This window comes from Rhipicephalus microplus, chromosome 9 (genome assembly GCF_043290135.1).
Source record: "Rhipicephalus microplus isolate Deutch F79 chromosome 9, USDA_Rmic, whole genome shotgun sequence".
Taxonomy (NCBI): domain Eukaryota; kingdom Metazoa; phylum Arthropoda; class Arachnida; order Ixodida; family Ixodidae; genus Rhipicephalus; species Rhipicephalus microplus.
This window is the reverse complement of record NC_134708.1, coordinates 12,860,195-12,882,433: the sequence shown is the minus strand read 5'-3', so window position 1 is coordinate 12,882,433 and position 22,239 is coordinate 12,860,195. Positions and strand designations below refer to the sequence as shown.

At 46.2% G+C, this 22,239-nt stretch overlaps 1 protein-coding gene across 1 annotated transcript in view; it reads left to right on the top strand.

The window, feature by feature from the left end:
• The window catches only part of LOC119164865 (lysosomal alpha-mannosidase), a 68,828-nt gene that overhangs the window by 18,793 nt on the left and 27,796 nt on the right, over nt 1–22,239 (top strand). Inside the window, exons 2-4 of the mRNA XM_075874343.1 lie at nt 18,952–19,148; nt 20,816–20,924; nt 21,791–21,888. Of these exons, the coding sequence (XP_075730458.1) occupies nt 18,952–19,148; nt 20,816–20,924; nt 21,791–21,888 (404 nt within the window). The remainder of the gene's footprint in view (nt 1–18,951; nt 19,149–20,815; nt 20,925–21,790; nt 21,889–22,239) is intronic.

The window sequence follows — 22,239 nt, the reverse complement described above, 5'->3', positions numbered from 1 at the left end:
GGGAGGTAGTGGCCAGATACTGCACCAGGGTGGCCAATCCTTCTCTGGTGAGGGAGTGCGTTCCCGGCGGTGGTTGCCGGTGAGGCCGCACCCCAGGCCTCGTAATGCAGTTCCATCACCACGCGTTTTTTTTTATCCGGTTGGGAACTGCGCGGCACCGGGATTTGAGCCACGGACCTTTTGCATGCGAGGCGGATGCTCTAACCACTACGCCATCGCTGTTCCATCTGCTCCATCTCCATCTGCTCCAGGAAGATGGGAGAAAGCAAAGTATGACATAGCCATGTATAGTATAGCATATATAGCACGTACAGTTTAACATGTATAGCATGTATGGTGTAGCAAGAGAATGGGACAGGAAAAAAGGGTGTGGATAACGGTTGATAGGTTGCAGAAGAGGGAAAGGCTGTGGTGAACTGACGCATAACCACGTACAGTATAGCTTAGCAAGGGGGATAAAGAAGTAAGGGCCAATCAGCTCCAATAGTTTAGCTCAGGCATGCATAGTACACCAAATAAGCGGGAAAGAAGAGAAATGGGGATGAGGACAGGAGCCTTTAGGGTGAGAAGAGACAAATGGTGGAGGCAAAAGGAGATAGCGTTGCATAGCATAATGAGGGAAAAGGGAAGTATGGGTGAGGAGGAGGGAAGGCCGTCATGCAGCTTTGATGTTTCCGCAGTCTTTGAACCACAAGTGCTTAGCTGCCCTAATGTTTTTATGCGTTTTAGGTGCGAAGCACCTTACGTCGTGGGTCGTATGGCCCGTGTCGTATAGTCGTAGTATAGCCAGATGCATTGCATTGTATGTCAATGAAAATGTTGTCATAGCGTATCGACGGAGTGAATGACGATGAGTGGGGTGAAGCGTCCGTCAGTCTGTTCATGCTTCCGTGCGTCCATCCGTGCGTCCGTCCACGCGTCCACCCGTGCGCTTGTCCATCCGTCCATCCACTTCACCCCACTCGTCATCATTCACCTCGTGGATATGCTTCAATTTTTTTTCGGATTTCATCGTTTATATCAGCAATGAGTTACTGCTGAACTATCGAATTCAAGACTTTTCAAGATAAGAATTTTTTTAAACAATGCACCGTCAGATTCATGGTTGCACCATGTATATGAACAGTAGCCGCATCCTCTTATTGCTGTTGGTCATATGCAGATGGTGCCAGCCATTTTCACCGGTACAGTGGTGACATCAAAGCTTTGCCACCAATACCCCCTAAGTGAACCCCTGAGCGCAGTAAAGTAGCTGCGGCATTGCGCTGTGAGTAACAGCTGTTCACGGCGAACCGATACGCTCCCCTAAATCGAATCTGCGCGCGCACCCATACCGAAATCACCTGCCGTTCCAGCAGCGGCCAGACGACAGAAGTTCCACAAGTTATCTTCGCATACAATACACACACGAATCAATCCTCCTTGCTCCTTGGTCCTTTCACGATCTTTCACGAGCACGCCAACATATAAGCACACGTGCAACCCCCCCCCCCCCCCCACACACACACATGCACTAAGCAAAGACACTCAGACCCACCTTGTTATGGCCGCTGATCTGAATTTGCTGCGTCCCCAGTATAACGCTTCTTTTGCTGAACCGTGCATTAAGTAGAAATGCGCATACTGCGAATGCTCCTCGCAGGTCCGAGGGGAGTTTTTCCGGCGGGCACATTTGCCGCCCGGTGTTTTTCCCGTGGTGTGTGTAGGAAGCGTAGCGCAGTACACAGTAGCATCTCAGAATGCAGCCATTTTTTTTCTTTACTTATTGTTCTCCTAATTTCGGCGGTTCTCTAAGGGCGCTTGCGCAGGCGCGCTTACGAAATAAGCGAGCGCTGCTGCCTCCGCGGGCTTCGCTCAGAGGGTAACGAGGTGCCGGGGTCGATGAATGAGTCGCGGCTCGCTGACAAATGGCGGCCGGGCCACCTGGGCGGTCTCGCGGCGGGTGTCGACGCAGCGGGGTGCACGAAAAACTTGGCCCGGCTGGCTTCCGCGCACCGCCACGTGCCCACGTCTGGTTCGGCCACCGGGCTTCGCTGACCACGTGACTTATCATCGCTTGCCCGGGAACGATCAACAAAGGTGGCGCGTAATCTTGTTGTATCCTTACCTGTAATTCTGATGGTGCCGGACGGTCCATCTCGCAAGCAACAACTTCAGTGAAAATGATTTTTGTTTTCGCGTTGTTTTTTGACGAAGAATACGGGAGGGGGGAGTGCGACATCATATCGTGATTCTGAGCCCCGAAATACCAACAATTGTCATTTGAGGCATTTATAAACAACGGTAATGTTTGCACTGCATCTCTCCCGGCAACTATCCAAAACATAAAAAAGACAAGTGGCGGGGAACTTCGCAATCAGCGGAGGAAGACCATAAATCGGTGGACACGGATGGCTCACTTTCGGCTATTCGAGACACCTCTTTAGCGGCCATCGATAGGCTCTTATCGATGACGACAGTGAGGACACTAAATCGCCGCACTCCTTCCATGCTTTCCCGAAAGGCAATCAAGCGTGATCCTGTGAGTGCGCCGCTTCTCACGCAATAAAGACGAGCGGCAAAGCCCAACGCGTGTACTGCAGAAAAGACTGCCGTCGTGTCAACGGCGTCGCTAAGCTCTATGGTGCGCCTCAGCTCAGCGACGATACGATGCTGTTTGACCGGGGCTTCGATAAGCTCGATCCCTGCCTGTTTTATGGCAGGATCTTCGCCGACGGCTGACCACGTCCCGCTTATCTCACCGACTGCTCGTCTCTCAGCCATTGGACCGGCGGGGCTGTTTGTTGGTGCCGTTGCGTCCCGAAAGATAGCCACCTAGCAAAGCCCTCTTTGTCTGACTGACCGCCCTTACGCGTCTTGTTCGTGTAGAGCTCGTTGCTACAGAGCTAGATGGTCAGGAGTTTATGCGCGCTATTTAGACTTCACAAATCCTGTGCGCTTTCAACGAGATTGCTTTCACGTGAACGTCGTGCTGACGTTCATGTGAATTTTTGTCGGATATTCTTCATTCAGTGAGCATTCATTCAATCTCTTTCCTCCTTTAAGCGACGCAACGGCAGAAACGAAATTTTTCAGCTCTCAGTGGTATCTGTTAACTACCTTCACTGTGATCATGGCAGCTTCCGATAATCTCATGCAGGCCATTTTAGTTTTCTTAAAGAACTGAGAGAAGGTACCTTGATTGCTCTTAAGTGCGTTTATTTATCAGGTCAACATTTCAACATAGTTTAACTTTGTATAGCCTATTGGTCAAAGTAATGCAGAATTATGGTCAAAGCAATGTAGGGTTACAAGTGCTTTTAGCCCGTGTTGCAGGTGTTGCAGTTATGTGCACTGACTGTCAGCTGTAATGGTGACCAATTGCGATGCTCACTGCATACACATACACAAACACACACATACCCACACGAGCGCATGCACATGGATACGTTAAAAAACACTTTTATAAATATGCTACTCGTGTTATCTTTTACAAGCTCATCTATATGTTTCGAGAAATTCGTCTTTTAGGGGCGAAGCTCCTTAAAGCGGTACCCGTTCGTACCTCGTCATAGTACGTAACATGTCTTACGCTTTGACCTGCAAGGTGGTGCCGATGTGAGATTTCTTCTGTGCGTTGTTGAACAATAAAAGATAGTGCTCAGTGTACACGCCAATGACTGCTAAGGGGGAATGACAGACAGGAGCATTCGGCTTTTAGTTAACGCGCACGCTGCGATCCCCATTAGCAGCCATTGGCATATACATTGAGCACTATCTGACAAGAAAGGGTTGCTTTTCGTTATACTCGCTGGGTGGAACCTTCTTGGTTTTAGAAAGGTTTAGCGAGCTTGGGCCGCAGTGCCATGAATACAGTGAACTAGTACATACTATGAACTCGAGGTGGTTAAAGGTGGGAGGGGGGGGGGGAGTGTGAGGTGAGAATTTATTAGAAGGCAGAGAGGTCGGCTTGAGCTAGTTCACTCTAGCCTGCTACTCTACACAGGGTATAAGGGAAAGGGGAAGGAAAGAGGCATGAAGGGTGATGATGGAGACAGGAAGAAGTGGTGCGTACGTACAGTAGCCACTTAGTATAGTACCCTACAGTCAAATATCTAGTCCAGTGCTTTTTATAAAGTCTAGAACAGCCTTTGTAGCAGTTTTTGACACTGTTTGGTCGTCATTGCTGACAATATGTGGCTTTCACTTAATGGCGTTCGTCCGATGCTTGCAAACGTTGCAGTTAGCATTTTTCTTTGCGCCACGTGTAATGCACAGTCACAAAATATGTGAGCTATCGTTTCGCGCACTTGGCAGTGTTCACAATTCGGGCTGTCCGCACGGCCGATTAGGTGGGTGTAGTGGCGAGTGAAGGCGACGCCCAGGCGAATCCGGTGCAGTATATTAGCATGTCTTCGGCTGATTTTATCTGGAAGACGAAAAGTCATACCGGGGTCTGTTTCTCGCAGGTGCTTGTTCCGGTGATCTGGTAGCGATCAGTAAGTGACAGCGCATTCGCGCATGAGCGATCTCAACATTGTGTTAACGTCACTTTGCGAATACGGTACTTTGACGTACATAGGAGCGTTGTATACTGCCGCTCTTGCTTCGCTATCGGTTGTTTCGTTGCCAACCAGGCCGCAGTGTCCAGGAATCCATTGGGGTGTAATCAAGTGACCGCTCCTGTGTGTTAGGTCGAATGCTTGGACGATTCCTAACGCTAACTCGTAAAATTGGCCTCTTCTTGAGTAAGAATGAATAGCTTGAAGCGCTGATTTTGCATCAGACAGAATCGTCCATTTACGCGGTGCTTGGTCGTTCACAAATTTTATTGCTTCTTGTATAGCAACAAGTTCTGCAGCTGTCGAAGATGACCTGTGGTATAATTTGTACTGTCTGGAAATACCGAGTTGAGGGATCACGAAGGCTGCAGCTGAGGCGGATGAAGTTACGGATCCATCGGTGTAAATGTGCACATAGTCGCTGTATTGGTCATCCAAATGTGCCAAGGTGAGTTGCTTGAGGGCAATATAAGAAACACGCGACTTATACGAAATTCCAGGTACGTGAAGGCACACCAGTGGTTTAGTCAATGTCCGTGGAGGCACTGCAGGGATTATGGCAGGTCCAAAGCCTGAAGGGATCCTGTGTCTATGCGTATCGAGGCATCGCGAATAGGCACAGCCTGGTCGGTCCACTTGTAGCGAAGGTAACGGGTGCTGTGCATGTCGGGTCAGCAGACGAAGGTGCACTCGAAGAGGCTCACAGGACGTGTAAACCTCTATAGGGTAGGTGCGGGACTCCTCTATAGTGCCAGAGGTTGACGAGCACCATGGCAGGCCAAGTTATATTCTCAGTGCTCGTGCCTGAAGGCTCTCTAAAGTACGAAGGCACGTAGCCCGCATGCTGGAAAGTACAGGTGAGCTGTACCTTATATATCCCACAAACAATGCCTTGCATAGCTGCAGAAGACTTTTCTCTGAAAGGCCCCATCTCAGTCCTGCTATAACACGAAGAACATACAGAAAACTGATTAGTTTGTTTCGCAGCACAGTCACATGCTTTGACCAGGACAGGTTGCGATCAATGACGACCCCTAAATAGCGGTGGTGCTTGACCGCGGGAACCACTGCTCCGTGAGCGAAGATTGGGTACCGCGACATTGATTTCTTCATAAATGCCAATGCAGCACATTTTGCTATTGAAAGTTCCAGGCCCTGACGACGCAAGTACTTAGATGTTATTGATGCTAAAGGTGGGAAGTAGGCACGAAGCCCAAGCCGTAAGAAAGTGTGCGTGTGCCACCTCTCGTTTAGTCCTTGGAATCCGCTGGATGGCGGTGCTTCTATATGCGGAATATATGATGGAAAGATGCGAGATGCTGGTACTTGCAATGTTGACTAGATGGACGAACGGACACACAGACAGATGCATGGGCGGACGCGCATGATGGCTGCACGGACGGATGGACGCATGGACGGACGCAGGGGCGAATGCATGGACGAACGCAGGGACGAACGCACGGATGGACGTGCAGACGCACGAACAGACGCACGCACGGACAGGTGGATTGACGCACAGATGGTCACACAGACGGACGCTTGGACGGATGGAAGCAAGAACGAATGAACAGACGGATGCTTCGCCCCACTCTCCATTATTCACCCCGTGGATATGCTGCCATTTTCATTGCTTAATTTGACACAATGTCCTAACAACCATTGAAGTTTTATCACATGTCCTGCCTTGGATGTTAAGTGGTGCAATTTAGGATATAGCGGAATGCCTATTTGCATCCTTTGCTTAAAACTAAACGCCGTGAATATGCCTGAGCGGACTACCATTTGTCGTTCCCGTTAGCTACCACGATGTGACCACCACTGTTCCGGAAAACAAAACGTCATTTATTAGGCATTCCGTGTCACGCGACACTTGTGGATTTGGGCGGGTGACATGTGACCCGACCCTAAATTTATGGAGCATTCTGTCATCCGTGTCCAACGGCAAGGATTGGACAGCTTTTCTTTTTTTTTTTTTCGTCATTATTCTTTCGGGCGCATGCACGAGTACGCGAACTTGAAAAATGGACGGTCCGACATGTGCAATCCAGGCGAGGTCGAGCCAAACTAAACACACGTACACGCCACATGTGCTCTCTTTGCCAGCTGCAATGTTCTGCTGAAGAGACTTGTAGCAATTGTATCAGCTGTGCAATAAAATGAATAATAACAATCGCAGTGTTCCCAATGCATTCGCTTCGCTTCAGACGATTCGAAGGTGAAGTCTATCTTCTTCTTTTGAAGACTATAGCCTTTCTTGGGATACATCGACGCAAGAATTTCAATCTGTCTGTCTGTGCGTATGCCTGTATGTCAGGTGATACAGCCACCCGGCCCAAGTTTGAGCACTTGCTGAGCGCCCAGTCATTTCGAACTGGTGGCTGCGTTTATAGTTGTGAACATTGTCAATCAAAAACCAAATATTACGCATATCTGAGGCGCAACATCAACACTTAAGTACTAGGTAGTGTGTTCCTTTAATGTAAAATACGCAGAGGCGTAATTGTAGGGACCCTATAGTGTCTTTTAGGCTGCGCTAAAAAAATGGCAGCATATCCACGGAGTGAATGATGGGGAGTGGGGCGAAGCATTCGTCCGTCCATTCGTTCTTGCTTCCGTCCGTTCCTGCGCACGTCTGTGTAACCGTCCATGCGTCCATCCACCCGTCCGTGCGTGCGTCTGTTCGGGCGTCCGTCCCTGCGTTCGTCCATGCATCCGCGCCTGCGTCCGTTCATGCGTCCATCCATGCATCTGTCTGTGTGTCCGTTCGTCCATCTATTCAGCACTCCAAGCACCACCATCTCGCATCTTTTCATCATATATTCTCCATATAGAAGCACCGCCATCCAGCGGACATTTCAAGGACTAAACGGGAGGTGGCACATGCACAGTTTCTTACGGCTTGCGCTTCGGATTTACTTCCCACCTTTAACCACCTCGAGTTCATGGTATATACTAGTTCACTGTATTCATAACTATGCGGCCCAACGCTCGCTGAACCTTTCTAAAACCAAGGAGGTTACACCCAACGAGTATAACGTAGCAACTCTTTCTTGTCAGATCGTGCTCAATGTACATGCCAATAGCTGTTAATCGGGATCGCAGCGTGCGCGTTACCTAAGGGCCGAATGCTCCTGTCTCTCATTCCCCCTTAGCAGCCATTAACATGTGCATTGAGCCCTATCTTTTATTGTTCAACAACGCACAGAAAAAATCTCTCACCGGAACCACCTTGGAGGTCAAAATCGGTGGGACCGCTATTTCGGGTATGTGCCACTAGTGGTTACGTACTACGAGGGACGCACAAGCCACGCCATAAGGAGCTTCGCCCCTAAAATGCAACACTATGCACGAAAAAGCCCTCTGGCGCTGATATCGTGCGGAAATGGTACGAGAACTGCATCACGGGCGGCCGCGCAATCATGAGACCAGGACTCATGTCGTACAGCCGGCAGGAGACTATTGTTTTTCGACGACATTTGCAGTGAAGCACGCAAATATGCGGCCATTTTTTTTCCCCGTCGCAGTCAATGTATTGGTCCTCCGACGCACCGTTCCAAGAGCTTTGTGCGCCTCACCTGGTTTTGCATTGCCTCCGTGATCTGCCCACATTTGACCAAGCGACGACGTCATGTAATGACTTCCCCGTAATCTTTTGCATCACTTGTGTTGATGCCGCCGACGTGAAACGCCGACGATTGATTGTAACGTCTTATGAGGTGTCTAAGACTTTCGCCTTTATAAAACAAAGGGTTAAATAAAGCTTGATAGATAGATAGATAGATAGATAGATAGATAGATAGATAGATAGATAGATAGATAGATAGATAGATAGATAGATAGATAGATAGATAGATAGATAGATAGATAGATAGATAGATAGATAGATAGATAGATAGATAGATAGATAGATAGATAGATAGATAGATAGATAGATAGATAGATAGATAGATAGATAGATAGATAGATAGATAGATAGATAGATATGCTGTCTTATATAGTTGGAGATTGTTGCCCGATTGACAACCTGGCAAGCAGTTTAAGTGCTGCCATCTATGGTTACCTCGAACAATTTAAATGCTGTGTTAAGAAGGTTGTATAGACAAATCTCAGAAACAACACAAGAGCGCTTAAAATCTCGCCAACTTTTTGCACCAAATCAGCCGAATTCGGGTTTTACGGTAATAATCGACTCTGTATATTTTATGTCAATGTTACTCAAAAATGTCGCTTTAGGCTTACAAGCAATGTGCATGGACATTTGTTAAACACGGGTGCCCATGGGTCGCTTCTCTTTCTATGGTGTTCTTGCTTTTCTCTTTTGTTTGCGTTCATTGTCGTAAACAGGGATGGTTTGCTTACGCGTGCTAATACGCGAGGACGTGCGTAGAGTCTACAAATTCTCAGCGGCTGATCCGGCGGATTCTGCTCATATGACGACCAACCTTCGCCGAGGATCATCAAGACACGGGCGTGATATTCTGCAGCGCAAACGTCAGCAAACTACAGTTTCAATTTTTGCTTCTTTCTGATCAAGTTAATGCACCAAACATAACTCACTGCGCAATTTATGCGGCTTCAGTTAACTAAAAATTAGCCCCTAATCTGCATGTTACATGTCGTCGAAAGACGTTAGTCTTGCGTCTGGAGTAAGTGAACAAAACGTTTATTTGATGTTCTGCGCAAGAAAATTGGCGAATGGTATTCTGGAGGCGCTGCGTTAGTGCCTCAAGCGTGAGCGCCATCTGGCAGTTCGAAAACGAAGGAAGGCGTGCTCGCCCGCGGAGAAAGATGGGCGCTTGTCTCGGAGGTGATAAGGTATAGAACGCAAAGCGATGGGCAGGTGCCGCCACTGTGTCGTCTTAGCTAAGGCCCCTGTCCTTAGTCTTAGCAAAGTGTTGGAAGCACTTACCTTTTTGAGCATCGCGTTGCACTGTCAGCGCAGCGTGAGAAACGCTACGGTCCTTAGAATTACTTGTGTGTGGCTTCTCTAGTATAAAGGCACACTTACAAAACATCGACGTGTTGTTATGGTGCCTCAGATATGCGCGATAATTGCTTTTTATTTGACAATCGCACAAGTATGAACGCTGGACCTTGAGCAATATGGTAGGCGCTGCGGATGGGGTTGAAGTTTGAAGTTTGAAGTTTGAAGTTTATTTTATTTATTTCTGATACAGAAAGAGGAGTAAGAGCTAAAGGCCGTATTGCTTGACAGAGGCTCCTACTCCCATGCGCATTCGGCATGCATGTACATGTTTGCATGCGATGCGAGTATACAAACAATAGAGCAACCAGAAAAGTCTAAACATGCATGTACATAATTGTCACTGCAAATAAAGCATTACAGGTAGACATCATACATGAAAACTCTTCATGCAAACAAACATATCATACAGACACTCCAAGAATATATTTCTATACGCATTAAATTGTGAACTTTCAAATTGTAGCACAAATTTTATATGCGGTACACGTAGAAAATTAGACAGATATATTTTATTGATAAGTTATCGTGGAATGTAACAGAAAGTTACATTCCACGATTTGAGGTATCGGTAAAGGCGGACAAAAAGACAAATGTACGGACAAAAAGACAAATGTACAGACAAACGGACAGACAGACCAAAATTTTTCTGTCGAAGGTCCCCAAGAAAGACTATCGTCTTTAAAATACACACGTTTTCTATGATCACTGTATAATGGGCAATTGTTTTTTCTTCAGTTCTTTTTGTCGCAATGTAGTCCCATTACATTGAATTCGGAATGAAGTCACGTCACAATAAAACGCTACTTATCATACAATCTTTCGTTTAAGTAATGGTAAAACTATTTTAAAAAAGACCATTTGCATGAGCTTTACCCCCACTCAAGACGTTGATAGCACACACAAACGTTTGGTGGCGCCGTCTACACGAAACTTTCATTTGAACTCCCAAATACCCTTGAAGCTACGCCACGTTGGATCGAGAACGCACAAATCGCGTAATCCGGTTTTCGGCGAACGCTCGAATGGCAAATAGACGGCGCGGTTTTTGTCGAATAAAGCCGCTATAGAACAGATCACGCGCTGTACGAAACTGTGGCTGCGAGACAGTGCCCTCCACTTGACCTCTGTACGTGCACCTCGCCTTCCTCAATGTGTAACGAGCGTTCAGGTGTATACAAGCTCGGCCTCGGGTCAGCCCATCACCAAAAGCCCGTTCGTTATCCTCGGTAGGCGCAATCACGAATCCGAACATCTAATCCGCGAAATTAAACGAGCTCGCAATCCGACCGTGGGGCAGCACCATATGGCATCGGCCCGAACCGTCCAGTGACGTCGGCGGTCCTCTTTCTAAACGCAATGTTTGTTTGCGCAGATGGGGTTGAAGCGGGGAAGACCTACGCAACTCTATAGAAGCTCGCCTCGGTATAACTCAAAGTATATAAACTTTGATTAATCATGGATACTCGTGGACGTACGTGTGCGAAGCGGGAAATTCAATGTGTCTATATGTTCCTATTATTCGGCACAACCTCAAGCTTAAATTGAAGCATTTCGGTTAGGAAATGTGCTTCGGATAATCGAGGCGCTGCGTCTAAAGTGATTTGTTTGTGGTCCGCGAGACGGCTTAAATAATGTTAAATAATTTAGAAACGGAATCGTCCAGACCTGTTGTGCATCTGGTGTACCCTAGAAGTTCGATAGCAGACACATATACCACAAGCGTTCATATGAGATTTGCTGTCACGTACAGTCAGTATAAAGCATTGGTTTTGCTGTAAGAAAAAAAGAACAAGAAATTGGTGATGCTGGCTAAGTCGCACAAAGTTTGAAACAGTCATACTGAACGATTCCCGGTTGCTTATAGGTTATTTCTACGCCTTAGCTATATATATAGGTTGTTTCTACGTTGATTCTCAGCGCAGATAATTGGAGTTAAAGCACAGTCACAGACACGACACGGATTCCCAACTGCATGTAAAGACAAAACCTCGTGCTGAAACCTATAGCGTTGACATCTCTCATATGTCCATGGGTGCGTCGTCATTGACGTGAGCCTTCTTTAACTTCGTCGCGTTCTCGCAGCCGCCCATTGCATTTCTCGTTCCCTGATATTCTCTCGTTGTACGTACTCGAGGTGTTCGGCTCGCCGCCGCCGCTTCACTATCGGCTGCCTTCCTAATTTTTTGTGTAACAATGGTGAGCAGTGACATTAAACCAATTTCTATGCCACATACTCATTTATGATAGTTTTTTTGATTGACTCGCGATTCACGATTTGCCAAAGGTGCACTGTTAAAAGACTAGAATAACATGGGTGACAAGAAAGATACATTTATGAAAGAGAAACAACTCATTTAGACCTAGTAATGTCTCTTATGCATATGGAGACTTAGATTATACTATCACCTTAACAAAGTACCCGTCACTAGCTGTCGCGTTAACTCTTTATCCTTCCTTTGTCCTGCGCACGTCCAGCGACTGTAACCACCTTTTTTCCGACATCGCTTCCGTTACGGGTGATTACATATTTAGTTCTACATTATACAGTTATTTACTTGATGACACCTAAAGTGTGTAGTGCATGACTTTTTATTTTGTTCGCTCTGTATTTTTCACTCCAACTGTTTTGAATTCAGTTATACGAGCCCAGCATCGTAACTTCATATGTATTGTAGTTGGTTATTCATTTGATATTAAGTTTGATTTTGTTGGTCATCTTATGCACCAGACTCCTCTCTACGAAGGTTTGTGAATTAAATGTAAAATGAATTCAAGTGATAGCCCAGTTGTACATCGAGAAGAAATTAAACTCCGATAACCGCACGCTAGGATTAAACATTTGTACAGTCATTACACGAGTAGCACTGACTAGACGTTACTAGAGATACATGTAGCTTATAGTCACAACGAACTTCAAATAAAAAAATTGGAAAGATGGGTACAAGTTCAATTCATGGTGTAAAGAGGCATTCTTGCTCCTGGGCCAACTTGAGTTAAGCAGTTAAAATAAATGCAAAACATCGAGATGCGGTCATTTGACAATCACATAACTGAGTGTACAAAACTATCTTGCATTTAGAGGAAATTATCAATTCTACCGGAAATGGCCTGCTTAGTTTTTCTTTATATCTTTATCTGTTACAAAGATGTTGCAAAAACAGTAAACTAACAATAAATTAACGTACAAAGCAGCCGTTGTCGCGGTAATGCAGCAAAAATGAATATCACGGTTTCTTAATCTTAGATCATCGTAGCCTTTAAGATAGACATATGTTCTACATACCTCTTAGGATCATTGCGTAATAATACAAAAAAAGAATACGAGAGTGCGCTAATGCACCGTGCTTGCGAATCATCTATAAAATAATGTTTTCTACCCCTTTTTTTTTAATTCCCAAGTGAACATCTCTGCCTTTTACTATATCTATCTCTCTCTCTCTCGGTCTCACAAATAAGATTCGTTTCTGTGGTCGACAGTACATAAAACTTGGCTCCTGAGTACTTTCTCGATGGACACAACTTTATTGAGCATCCAAGCGATTCGAGCGTTCAAGGGCAGATAAAAGGCTGAACATGATGGGAAATGCTGGAACAAGGAAGGTTGCTGGGGCGGACTTTTCGGCTGGGGTATTTGTCTTCATCATGACGAAGACGACACGCAAAAAAAAATTGGTTGAAAAATCGGCTCCTGCAACATTTCCAGACGATTTGTCCACGTTATAAGCTTGGCACTCGATTTAGAGTACCTTTCAGTCAGGACGTCAGTGGTTAATGTGCGATAACTCCAGCTACGAGTACGTTACCGAGTCGGAGCAAACAAGGCAATTCTGCTTGCACCGGCCGGGGGAGACGCACTCGAAAAGTGGAGCGTCGTTCGTGGCTTGGAAATCTGCGCTACCCGCATAGGCGTTGGTCCCCGGGGAATGGATTTTATTTTGCGCTGACCGTCGTTACCCTCTCGACTCGACGATGGATCCACACGAACGAATGAAATGAAAATACAGAAATAAAAGAACACGCAGCTGCTTGCAGCGACAGTGCTATGCGGGTCGCGATGGGAGCAGGCAGCTGTCACCATTGCGATTACTTCTGCTTCCGGAATAAACGACAAAACGAGACGCCTGTTCATAAGAGCGGTGTAGTATACTTGTCTGAAACGAACGCTAAACTTATCGAGCATTATCCCAAAACGGTTGTTTTACCAGGAGGTATGACGACATGAATCGCAACAGCAATTGCGGTGAAATATGCGCCTCCCCACCCCCCATGCGCCTCCCCATGCGCCTCCCCATGCGCCTCCCCACCCCCCACCCCATCTTTTCTTTATTTCTTGATGGAGGGATTGTTTGACCGAAAATGAGCGATGAAAATGGGTGCTTTTCTCAAACAGTCAAAGCTTGAGCGCAATCGCGAGTGGAACGAGTTGGTGGACGTTCATCGTGGAATAGTTTGTGTCCCTTCTCTGTCCGTATCTAACACGTTGCGCTGTAAAATATTCCACGATGAATAGTTGAAGCTTACAGCAAGTGCGCCCCCTCCCGAGAAAAGCTCACAGGGCCCCTAGCACATTTACCGAGGACGCATTGACTGACTGACTGACTGACTGACTGACTGACTGACTGACTGACTGATTGACTGACTGACTGACTGACTGACTGACTGACTGACTGACTGATGATGATGATGATGATGATGATGATGATGATGATGATGATGATGATTCTCTCACTGACGGCACTCATCCGCAAAGAGATACCAGCCAATAACCGCGTGGCAGGATCATTTAGGTAGAGGGCTGTGAATCTAAAAACATTTACTGAAAATTAAGCCTGAAATGAAATCATAAATAATGAATGAAAATGCTGCACTAGCGAATGATCAGACCATCAGACCACTCGAAGGTGAAAGCTAGCTTTTTTTTTCTTTTCAGTAGATGTACGTAAAGGCGCAGGAAACACGAGCCATGGCTTCACGTTCTCAACCGATGATGATGATGATGATTATGATGATCCTTGTTATCCTGGCGCACACCCACAAACGGGGATTGGCCAAGAACCGGACGGCAGGATGGCAGGATCTTTAAGCAAAAGGCTTGTGGTTTTACAAACACGAAGTAATTTCGGACTGAATATATATATATATATATATATCCCATGATGTCAGACCAGAATTTGTGACGCCATGATGACGTCAACATGTTTTGTTATCTGTGACGTATTAATGACGTCATATGCTGATGTCATCAGGCCGTCATAACTTTTTACATCACTTGTCTTTGACTGTCGAATTTCCCGCTTGATGCGGCGTCTAAGGCTTTCTTTCGCCTCGAAAATTCCTGGCTCTCTGCGGCAGCGATAACGAACAAATTTGATGACGGAAACAACCGTTCACGTGTTTTTATATGCTTCAATCGTACCCCTTCTCTTTCCCTCCTCAATCTCGAATAACTCCTGAAGCTCACTTCTCATTCCAACTCCCATGGTGGTGGTAGTGGTTAGAAGATGAGAAAAGGCACCTAATTTCTGCAACCCGGTCGGGAGCACGGCGCAGTGCCTGAACTCCCATGGTATGCTATACTATTCGGAGTTACGCCATGTTTACCTTCTCTCCCCCCTTCTTTCCTCCCTTCTCACCGTCACCACCCTTTCCCCCTCCTTGCTATAATACACTGCAGAAAAAGCAACAAACGCGCGCAGGTCGGCACTGCAAGAAGTTCTGTCTTCAATATTTCGTATTTGAAATGTCTAAACAATTCCTATTGTCAGTTTTTGGTCAATCACCCTGGGTGGTTATGAGCCATGGTAGACGCATGATCATCATCATCATCGTCGCCATCGTCATCGTCGTCGTCGTCGTCGTCATCATCACTAACGGCTGTCGGTCTGGTTCCTTCACCGGTAGCTAGTTTTCTTTACAACACGATGCATGGCTATGCCATGCTGTAGGAGCTGCTTGGCACATGCCCGCTATCTGTAACTCATACCCGCCAAGCTTTGTGTGGCCACCAAGGGCTTACCTTCAGTTTAGACCGCTTCCACGTTAAAATATGATTTTCACATTTTTTTGTAATTTGGTTGATTATGGCAACGGTTCACGTCACTTTGAATAAACCTCAGTTGAGTGTTCTCGCTTACGTAGATTCATCTTTTTGTGTTGTTGTAGTCTTAGATTCAGTGTGAAAGCGAAGTTACTGTTTTTTAAAATTAAAAAAAAAACGCCTCGCTTTCATGAAGTTACTTTCTGATCAACGCCGACTAAATTTCAAGGCCGAAAGGCTGCCGCAGTGACGTCAGAAGTTCGGGGCCCAGTTGCCCAACTGAGCATGCTCAGTAAGACTTTTTTTTCCACATCTTTTATTCGGCCCAATCGAGCCGCAGCAGTTGCGAGAGCGGGAGCGTTGGTTCTCCTAAAACGTGAACAAAACACAGGCTTTCCGCCGCGTTCGCGGCGTAACTGGGCCCCCACCCTCTGACGTCACTGCGGCAGCCTTTCGGCCTTGAAATTTAGTCGGCGTTGGTCTGATGCTTCAACTCTTTCAACTCACTCCATCGACCATACGTGCCCCCTCCACACAGTTAGACGATCTATACGATCTTGCTTTCGCCCCTACGAGTGTACGGCACACAATGGCGCGCGTGCTTGGTGTCGGATGTAGACGGTAAACTAAGCCGAGCCACGACTCTCGTTACGTCGCCGGCAGTGTAGGGAATATCGCGGGCAGCGCGAGACATGCGCGGACTTCGCTCTGCCGTCCCTCAGCCACCGCAGCTACTGCAGCTTCTACTCTTCACCTCGTTGCAACTGGTGCCTGTGAAAGAACATATAATCGGGATAGCGCGTGCAGCTAATCCATGTGAACTCAAGGTGAGAGCTGCTAACCTTCTTCTACTCCTCAGATAGAAAGTTTAGTTCAGTTTCAGCTTGCTAATAATTCAGCACTTGTGTTTGCGTCTTTCATGTGCGCGCGTTTTGTATCCTTCTGTGCTCTTCTTCTTCAAAAAGCATGGCTGGCCAAATAGACCATGAGTATACATGTTAATATCAAGATTATTAACTAGGAACTTTGAGCGTCATAGATATGTATCAGTATTCAACTGCCGGTATCGAAGTATATGTTACCGCTGGCGCTCGCAGGGTTGTCCTGCTTCCAAGTCGGGCTACATCAACGTTCACGTTCTCAGTCACAGCCACATGGACGCTGGATGGCTTCAAACCCTCGACGCCATATACGAAACGTGTGAGAAATTATTTATCTCTTGTGCCAGTCGTTTCTTGCAGTAGTTTAGCGGTTAGGTTGCGCGGCTGCTCACCCTAATGTCGCGGGTTCGAACCCGGGTTGTGGCAGTTGCATTTTGGCAGTTGCATTTCGATGGGAATGGAATGCTACAGGCCCGTGTACAGTGTGTTGCCAGGGCGCGGCGAAGAACACTTGATCGTGAAAAATGTTTTCATCGAGCCCTCCACTGCGGCGTTTCTAACAATCACGTGCATCGTTGTTTTTGTGACGAAAAACCACAGGAATTATTATTATTATTATTATTATTATTATTATTATTATTATTATTATTATTATTATTATTATTATTATTATTATTATTATTATTATTATTATTATTATTATTCGTGTGCCTAGCCGAGTGGCTTTTCTAAGCCAAACTGGTGTACTTCGAGTTTCGTACCATTGTCTAATAAGCATTACGATTTGTACGTACTGTTACTTTAGGAGGCATGATAATCAAGGCCAGAATCAATAAAAACATCGCAAGCGAAAAAATCTTCATAAGGGGAGAGAAAGAGATATAAGGAAATGTATATTGTTTCAAACAATCATGGTATTGGATATACCATTAAAGAAGCGCGCCGTTCAATGAGAAAGAAAATTTACGAAGGAGAATCTGAGCCCATTATTAGGCGTTGCAGCGTAAAAGAGATACGAACATCACGTGTCTTCCAGACGCGACGACAATCTACGACACTACAACGTCAGCCCTGCTCCAGAAATCGAGCCGGCGTTTCGTTTCCGCTGAGAACGTCTTTTTCGCGCGGTGGTGGCGAGAAAGACCAGCGAAAGTCAAGGACAGCGTGCGAAAGTTAGTTCTCTCAGGTACGTGACCCGAGCTTTGAGTGAGTGAGTGAGTGAGTGAGTGAATGAGTAAGTGAGTGAGTGAATGAGTAAGTGAGTGAGTGAGTGAGTGAGTGGAGTGAGTGAGTGGAGTGAGTGAGGGGAGTGAGTGGATGATTGAGTGGAGTGGGCGGGTGAGTGAGTGGAGTGAGTGGGTGATTGAGTGGAGTGGGTGAGTGAGTGGAGTGAGTGGGTGAGTGAGTGAGTGAGTGAGTGGAGTGAGTGGGTGAGTGAGTGGAGTGAGTGGGTGAGTGAGTGAGTGGAGTGAGTGAGTGAGTGATGAGTGAGGGTCAGTCGGTCGGTGCACGTTAAAGAACACCAGGTGGTCCATATTTCATCACCTTAATTATATCGAGGTTTTGGGACGTAAAGCCCCTGATATTTTATATTATACTCAGTCCCTGAGCTATGCCTATAAGTGCTAACCTTTGGACTGGAATGCCATTCCCGGGAGAATGCGTGCGCAAAGCTGCCGCAAGACTGAAGGAAAACACCTCCGAAAACCTATCTGTAATCATTTCTTGTCAGAAAGCGAATTTGATATCGCAAGCAGGCAAAGTCGAAAGCTCATTGCTGTCAATTCTGGCCTTGACGGACATAGAACACCGGATACGGTGCGCCCAAACGAGTAGTAAATGGACGCCGCGTGCTTACAGTGTTGCGTGCCATTATTGTGAAGGGCGCCTAGTTTTCGTTCATTTTCACTCGCTGAATAATAGCTGAAGCTAAAGCTCGAAATATACTTTTCTTATTCGCCGCGTTGCTTGTTGCATTTCAGAGTGAGATATTATGGTGAAATATTATCACATTAAAAGAAGACCAGAAAAAAAATCATTTTCCTTAATTCTTGGCGTTTTTGCCGGCTAATAGGCTACCTGAAAACATCCATGTCTATATTTCCCCAGAAACCTAATAACCTTTTTAATCGACGTAGCGCGTTTCAAAAACATAGGACAGGGAAAGGGACAGAAGGGAGCGCTCAATCAAGCGCTCCCTTCTGTCCCTTCCCCTGTCCTATGTTTTAAAACGCGCTACGTCGATTAAGTATGTCTTACCAACATGCCCAACTTTATACTCTAGCTAATAACCTTTTTGCGCATCGCTTACACATAATCCGTAGCATACGAGCTTTTTAAAACAAACTATCGCGCAGCCTTTCCAGGTTAGTTCGAGTGTATATATATTTTTCTCATACTCTCAGTTGTACAACAAAGTTCTGTGTCTGTCTGTCTTAATTGCACGCTTATGTGTGACGCAGCTTCCGGTTTACCAGTTAACAGTACCTTGACACAATCTTGCAGGACGTTTACAGTTCGTGGGAGGCGGCTGGACGCAAAATGACGAGGCGGTGACCCACTACACCGCCACGATCGACCAGATGACGCTGGGTCTCCGGTTCCTCAACTCGACGTTCGGACCCCAGTGCGGCGTGCCCAGCGTCGCCTGGCAGGCTGACCCGTTCGGACACACAGTCACCCAAGCTGCGCTGTTTGCCAGGGTGCGCACTGAAAGGCGTTATAGCGAGTGATTCCATTTCTGAACATGGTATAATATCCGCGTGAAACGGCGATTGCAGCCAGGAAGTTAATTTTCTTTACAAACACTATTCCATCCTGTGAGCTATAGCAAGGGGTTTAGGAGGTTGTAAAGGAGATTCACTCCGCGTTTTCTTCACTGCAAAAGTGGACAAACGGGGCGTGCCTTTTCGCACGATTGTAAGAGAGAAGAAATCATGGCAGCACCTATTCAAGCAGTTCCTACTTAAGCAGTCGAAAGAGGGTTCAGTTGATTATCCATTCTCTCCTAATATGATACTCATTGAAAGAACTGGATGACCGATTGTAAGAACAGAACAAAATGATCAACTGGGCTAAATGCTGTACGATCATGTTCAAACGTCATCAAGCGCAACGAAGTGCGGAGGTCAACGATGGATGGATGGATTGATATGGCTGTACCCTTTAGATCGAGCGGTGGCTAGCGCCACCAATCCGTAATACTTAGTGAACCAAAAACTATATTTATATTTTTTCTCTTTAAATAGTGAGGTTGAGGACTCGTACTTTGCAGTGAAGGGTTTAATTTTCACTCGTGCCTTGACTTTAGCCACCAATCAGATAACCTCCTTCTAGTTAATTCTATACCCGCTTGAAGTCTACTTTGCCCTCCTTGCCCCTAAACGACAGTGCTTTGAAAAACTCTGCGCCATCATCCTGAACTATAGGGTGAATCCCTTTACAGAACATTATCAAATGTTCGGCAGTTTCCTCTTCCTCTCCACACGCACTGCATACCCTGTCTACCCCTTCGTATTTGGCTCGATATGTCTTGGTTCGCAATACTCCCGTCCTGGCCTCAAAAAGTAGAGAACTACCCCGAGTATTATCATAGATCCTTTCCTTGACAATTTTCTGCTTAAAAGTTCGGATAGTAGGGCAAGACGCCTTCTCGCAACTGAAACTTCATTTGAGCAGGGAACGCGTTAGCGATAAAGTAAACCTGCAATGATAAGAATTTCTAAAATTTTGCCTCCCCACACGACCAATACCGACGAGAGACGCCGTCAGAAATTTCGACCATCTGGTGGTCTTTAACCTGCACCGACATCGCGTAGTACACGGGCGTCTATAGCATATCGCCTCCATCGATCGAAATGCGACCTCCGCTGCCTGGAGAGAACTGCAGCAGTCGAGCGAGCATCGAGGTGGTTGGAAGAGACACCTGCCAAGAACCATGGATGCCGTTCTTTAAAAGAGTTTGCATTTATTTGCTGTGAACAGTTGTTCGTTGTCATCTCATGTTGTGGTTTTTCATGGGTTATGAAAATTAACCCATGGTGAATTGTTATTCGCTCACTTATTGAGCATGCGCATTCGTCTTGTTATACGTTAGAGCTGTTCTAATAGGCTTCTAATTTGCGAGTAAGAGCCTTGTTCGACTGCTTCTTGCGTCCCGACTTTTTTTTATTAGGTACATAATACAATTTTGTAAAAATTGACTGCGATTCAGGCTAATGCTGATTTACTTCTCTAAGTCAGTACAGTGGCAGTATCATCATGCTTCGATACTTGCAGAAATTCGATACGACAAACTAAAAACGATTTTATTGCATCCGCAGACATATAGCGAACGCTCGTTATCTAAACAGCGATCGTCTCTTTGCAGATGGGCTTCAGCAGTGTCATGCTGGGCAGAATATCATTCGACACCAAAAGTAACTGGCAACATAACAGAAGCATGGAGTTTGTCTGGGAAACCGACAGCCGTGAACAGGGTGAGTATACTGGCTTACGAGCAAATACTTCTCTAATTCTGCGCGACGTGCACCATCTTCCAGTTGAAGGGTGTGACGTCTGTTAGGCACGTCCTCGTTCTCCATACATGTTCATCAACATGTGGTGTCCTGCGTCACCCGTTGACTGCAGTCTTGGATGTGGTCACTTCGCCCTGTCTTCGAGGCCTGAATAAAAGCCGCATTAACTGTTCCGTCGCAAGTATGTGACCAGTAAATGCCCACACTAACCTTTGCTGCCTCTAAAGTTGTCATGTCGTCTTATATAGCGATTTCCTACTATTGTTGTGTTATTCTGAATGTGCTTCGGGGCAGTAACGAAATGTCCTAATTAATAGCTGACACAGTTCACTAACCTGCAGATACCATTACCCTTCTGGCTTCTTGTTCAAGTGAGCACGCATTTCGTACGCATTGCGCAAGAGCACAGCGCTTGTATAGTGCTGACACCAACTGACGCAAATTGAAGAACGGGAATCCTGCGCAAAACTTTTGCATTCTATTTGAGCAGAAGGTGAGAGCGGTGCGACGAACAACTTAGCACGACGAGGTCAGACGTATCTTACAAAGCCAGAGCCTCAGTCCCGAAATGCCGCTGTCTTCGTGAAACGGGATCATGTAACATCAGCAGTACAAGTCATGTAAACACGAATAGAAGAACGTCTCCTTCTTTCTTCGTGTTATTGATTGCTGTATCAGACAAGGTTTGGGATTCGGCTAGTATCTTCAACAAGCAGAGCAGGACCAGACAACGGACAAAGACTTCCTTGCCAGTTGTCCTGCCACAGCGTGACGAATTTCGGCCGATAGAAGTATGGCCTTTTGAAGAGTCTCCGTGCCTGTTGCAGGTGGTGACGGTGTACATATCCTGGCCTGGGTGCCCGAGAACACGTACACGACGCCAGAAGGGATATGCTTTGGCTGGAGTGACTGCCTGCATCCCAGAGTAAGGGGGTGTTTCGAAACGACGCCCGTGTTTAAGAGTGAATTTACTGTTGCTCATCGAGTTCGCCATTTCGTGGCTTGTTTAGTTCAAGTTCCGGACGCCATCTCAGGAGTCTCAAATGTCTTATGCGCGAACGACGAGAAAGTGTTTTAATAGTGCTAAACGACAGGGTGACAAATGAGGTGATCTGCTGTATCAAAAACAATACGAGAAGATGGGACTGAAAATGGGTGTTCTGCGGCGCATGAAACAATCTGGATTAATTCTGAGTGAGTGGATGTGAGTGAGAAAGTGACGTACATATAGAATGATTCAGTGAAATAGTTAGTGAGCTAGCAATAGTGTAAGCTA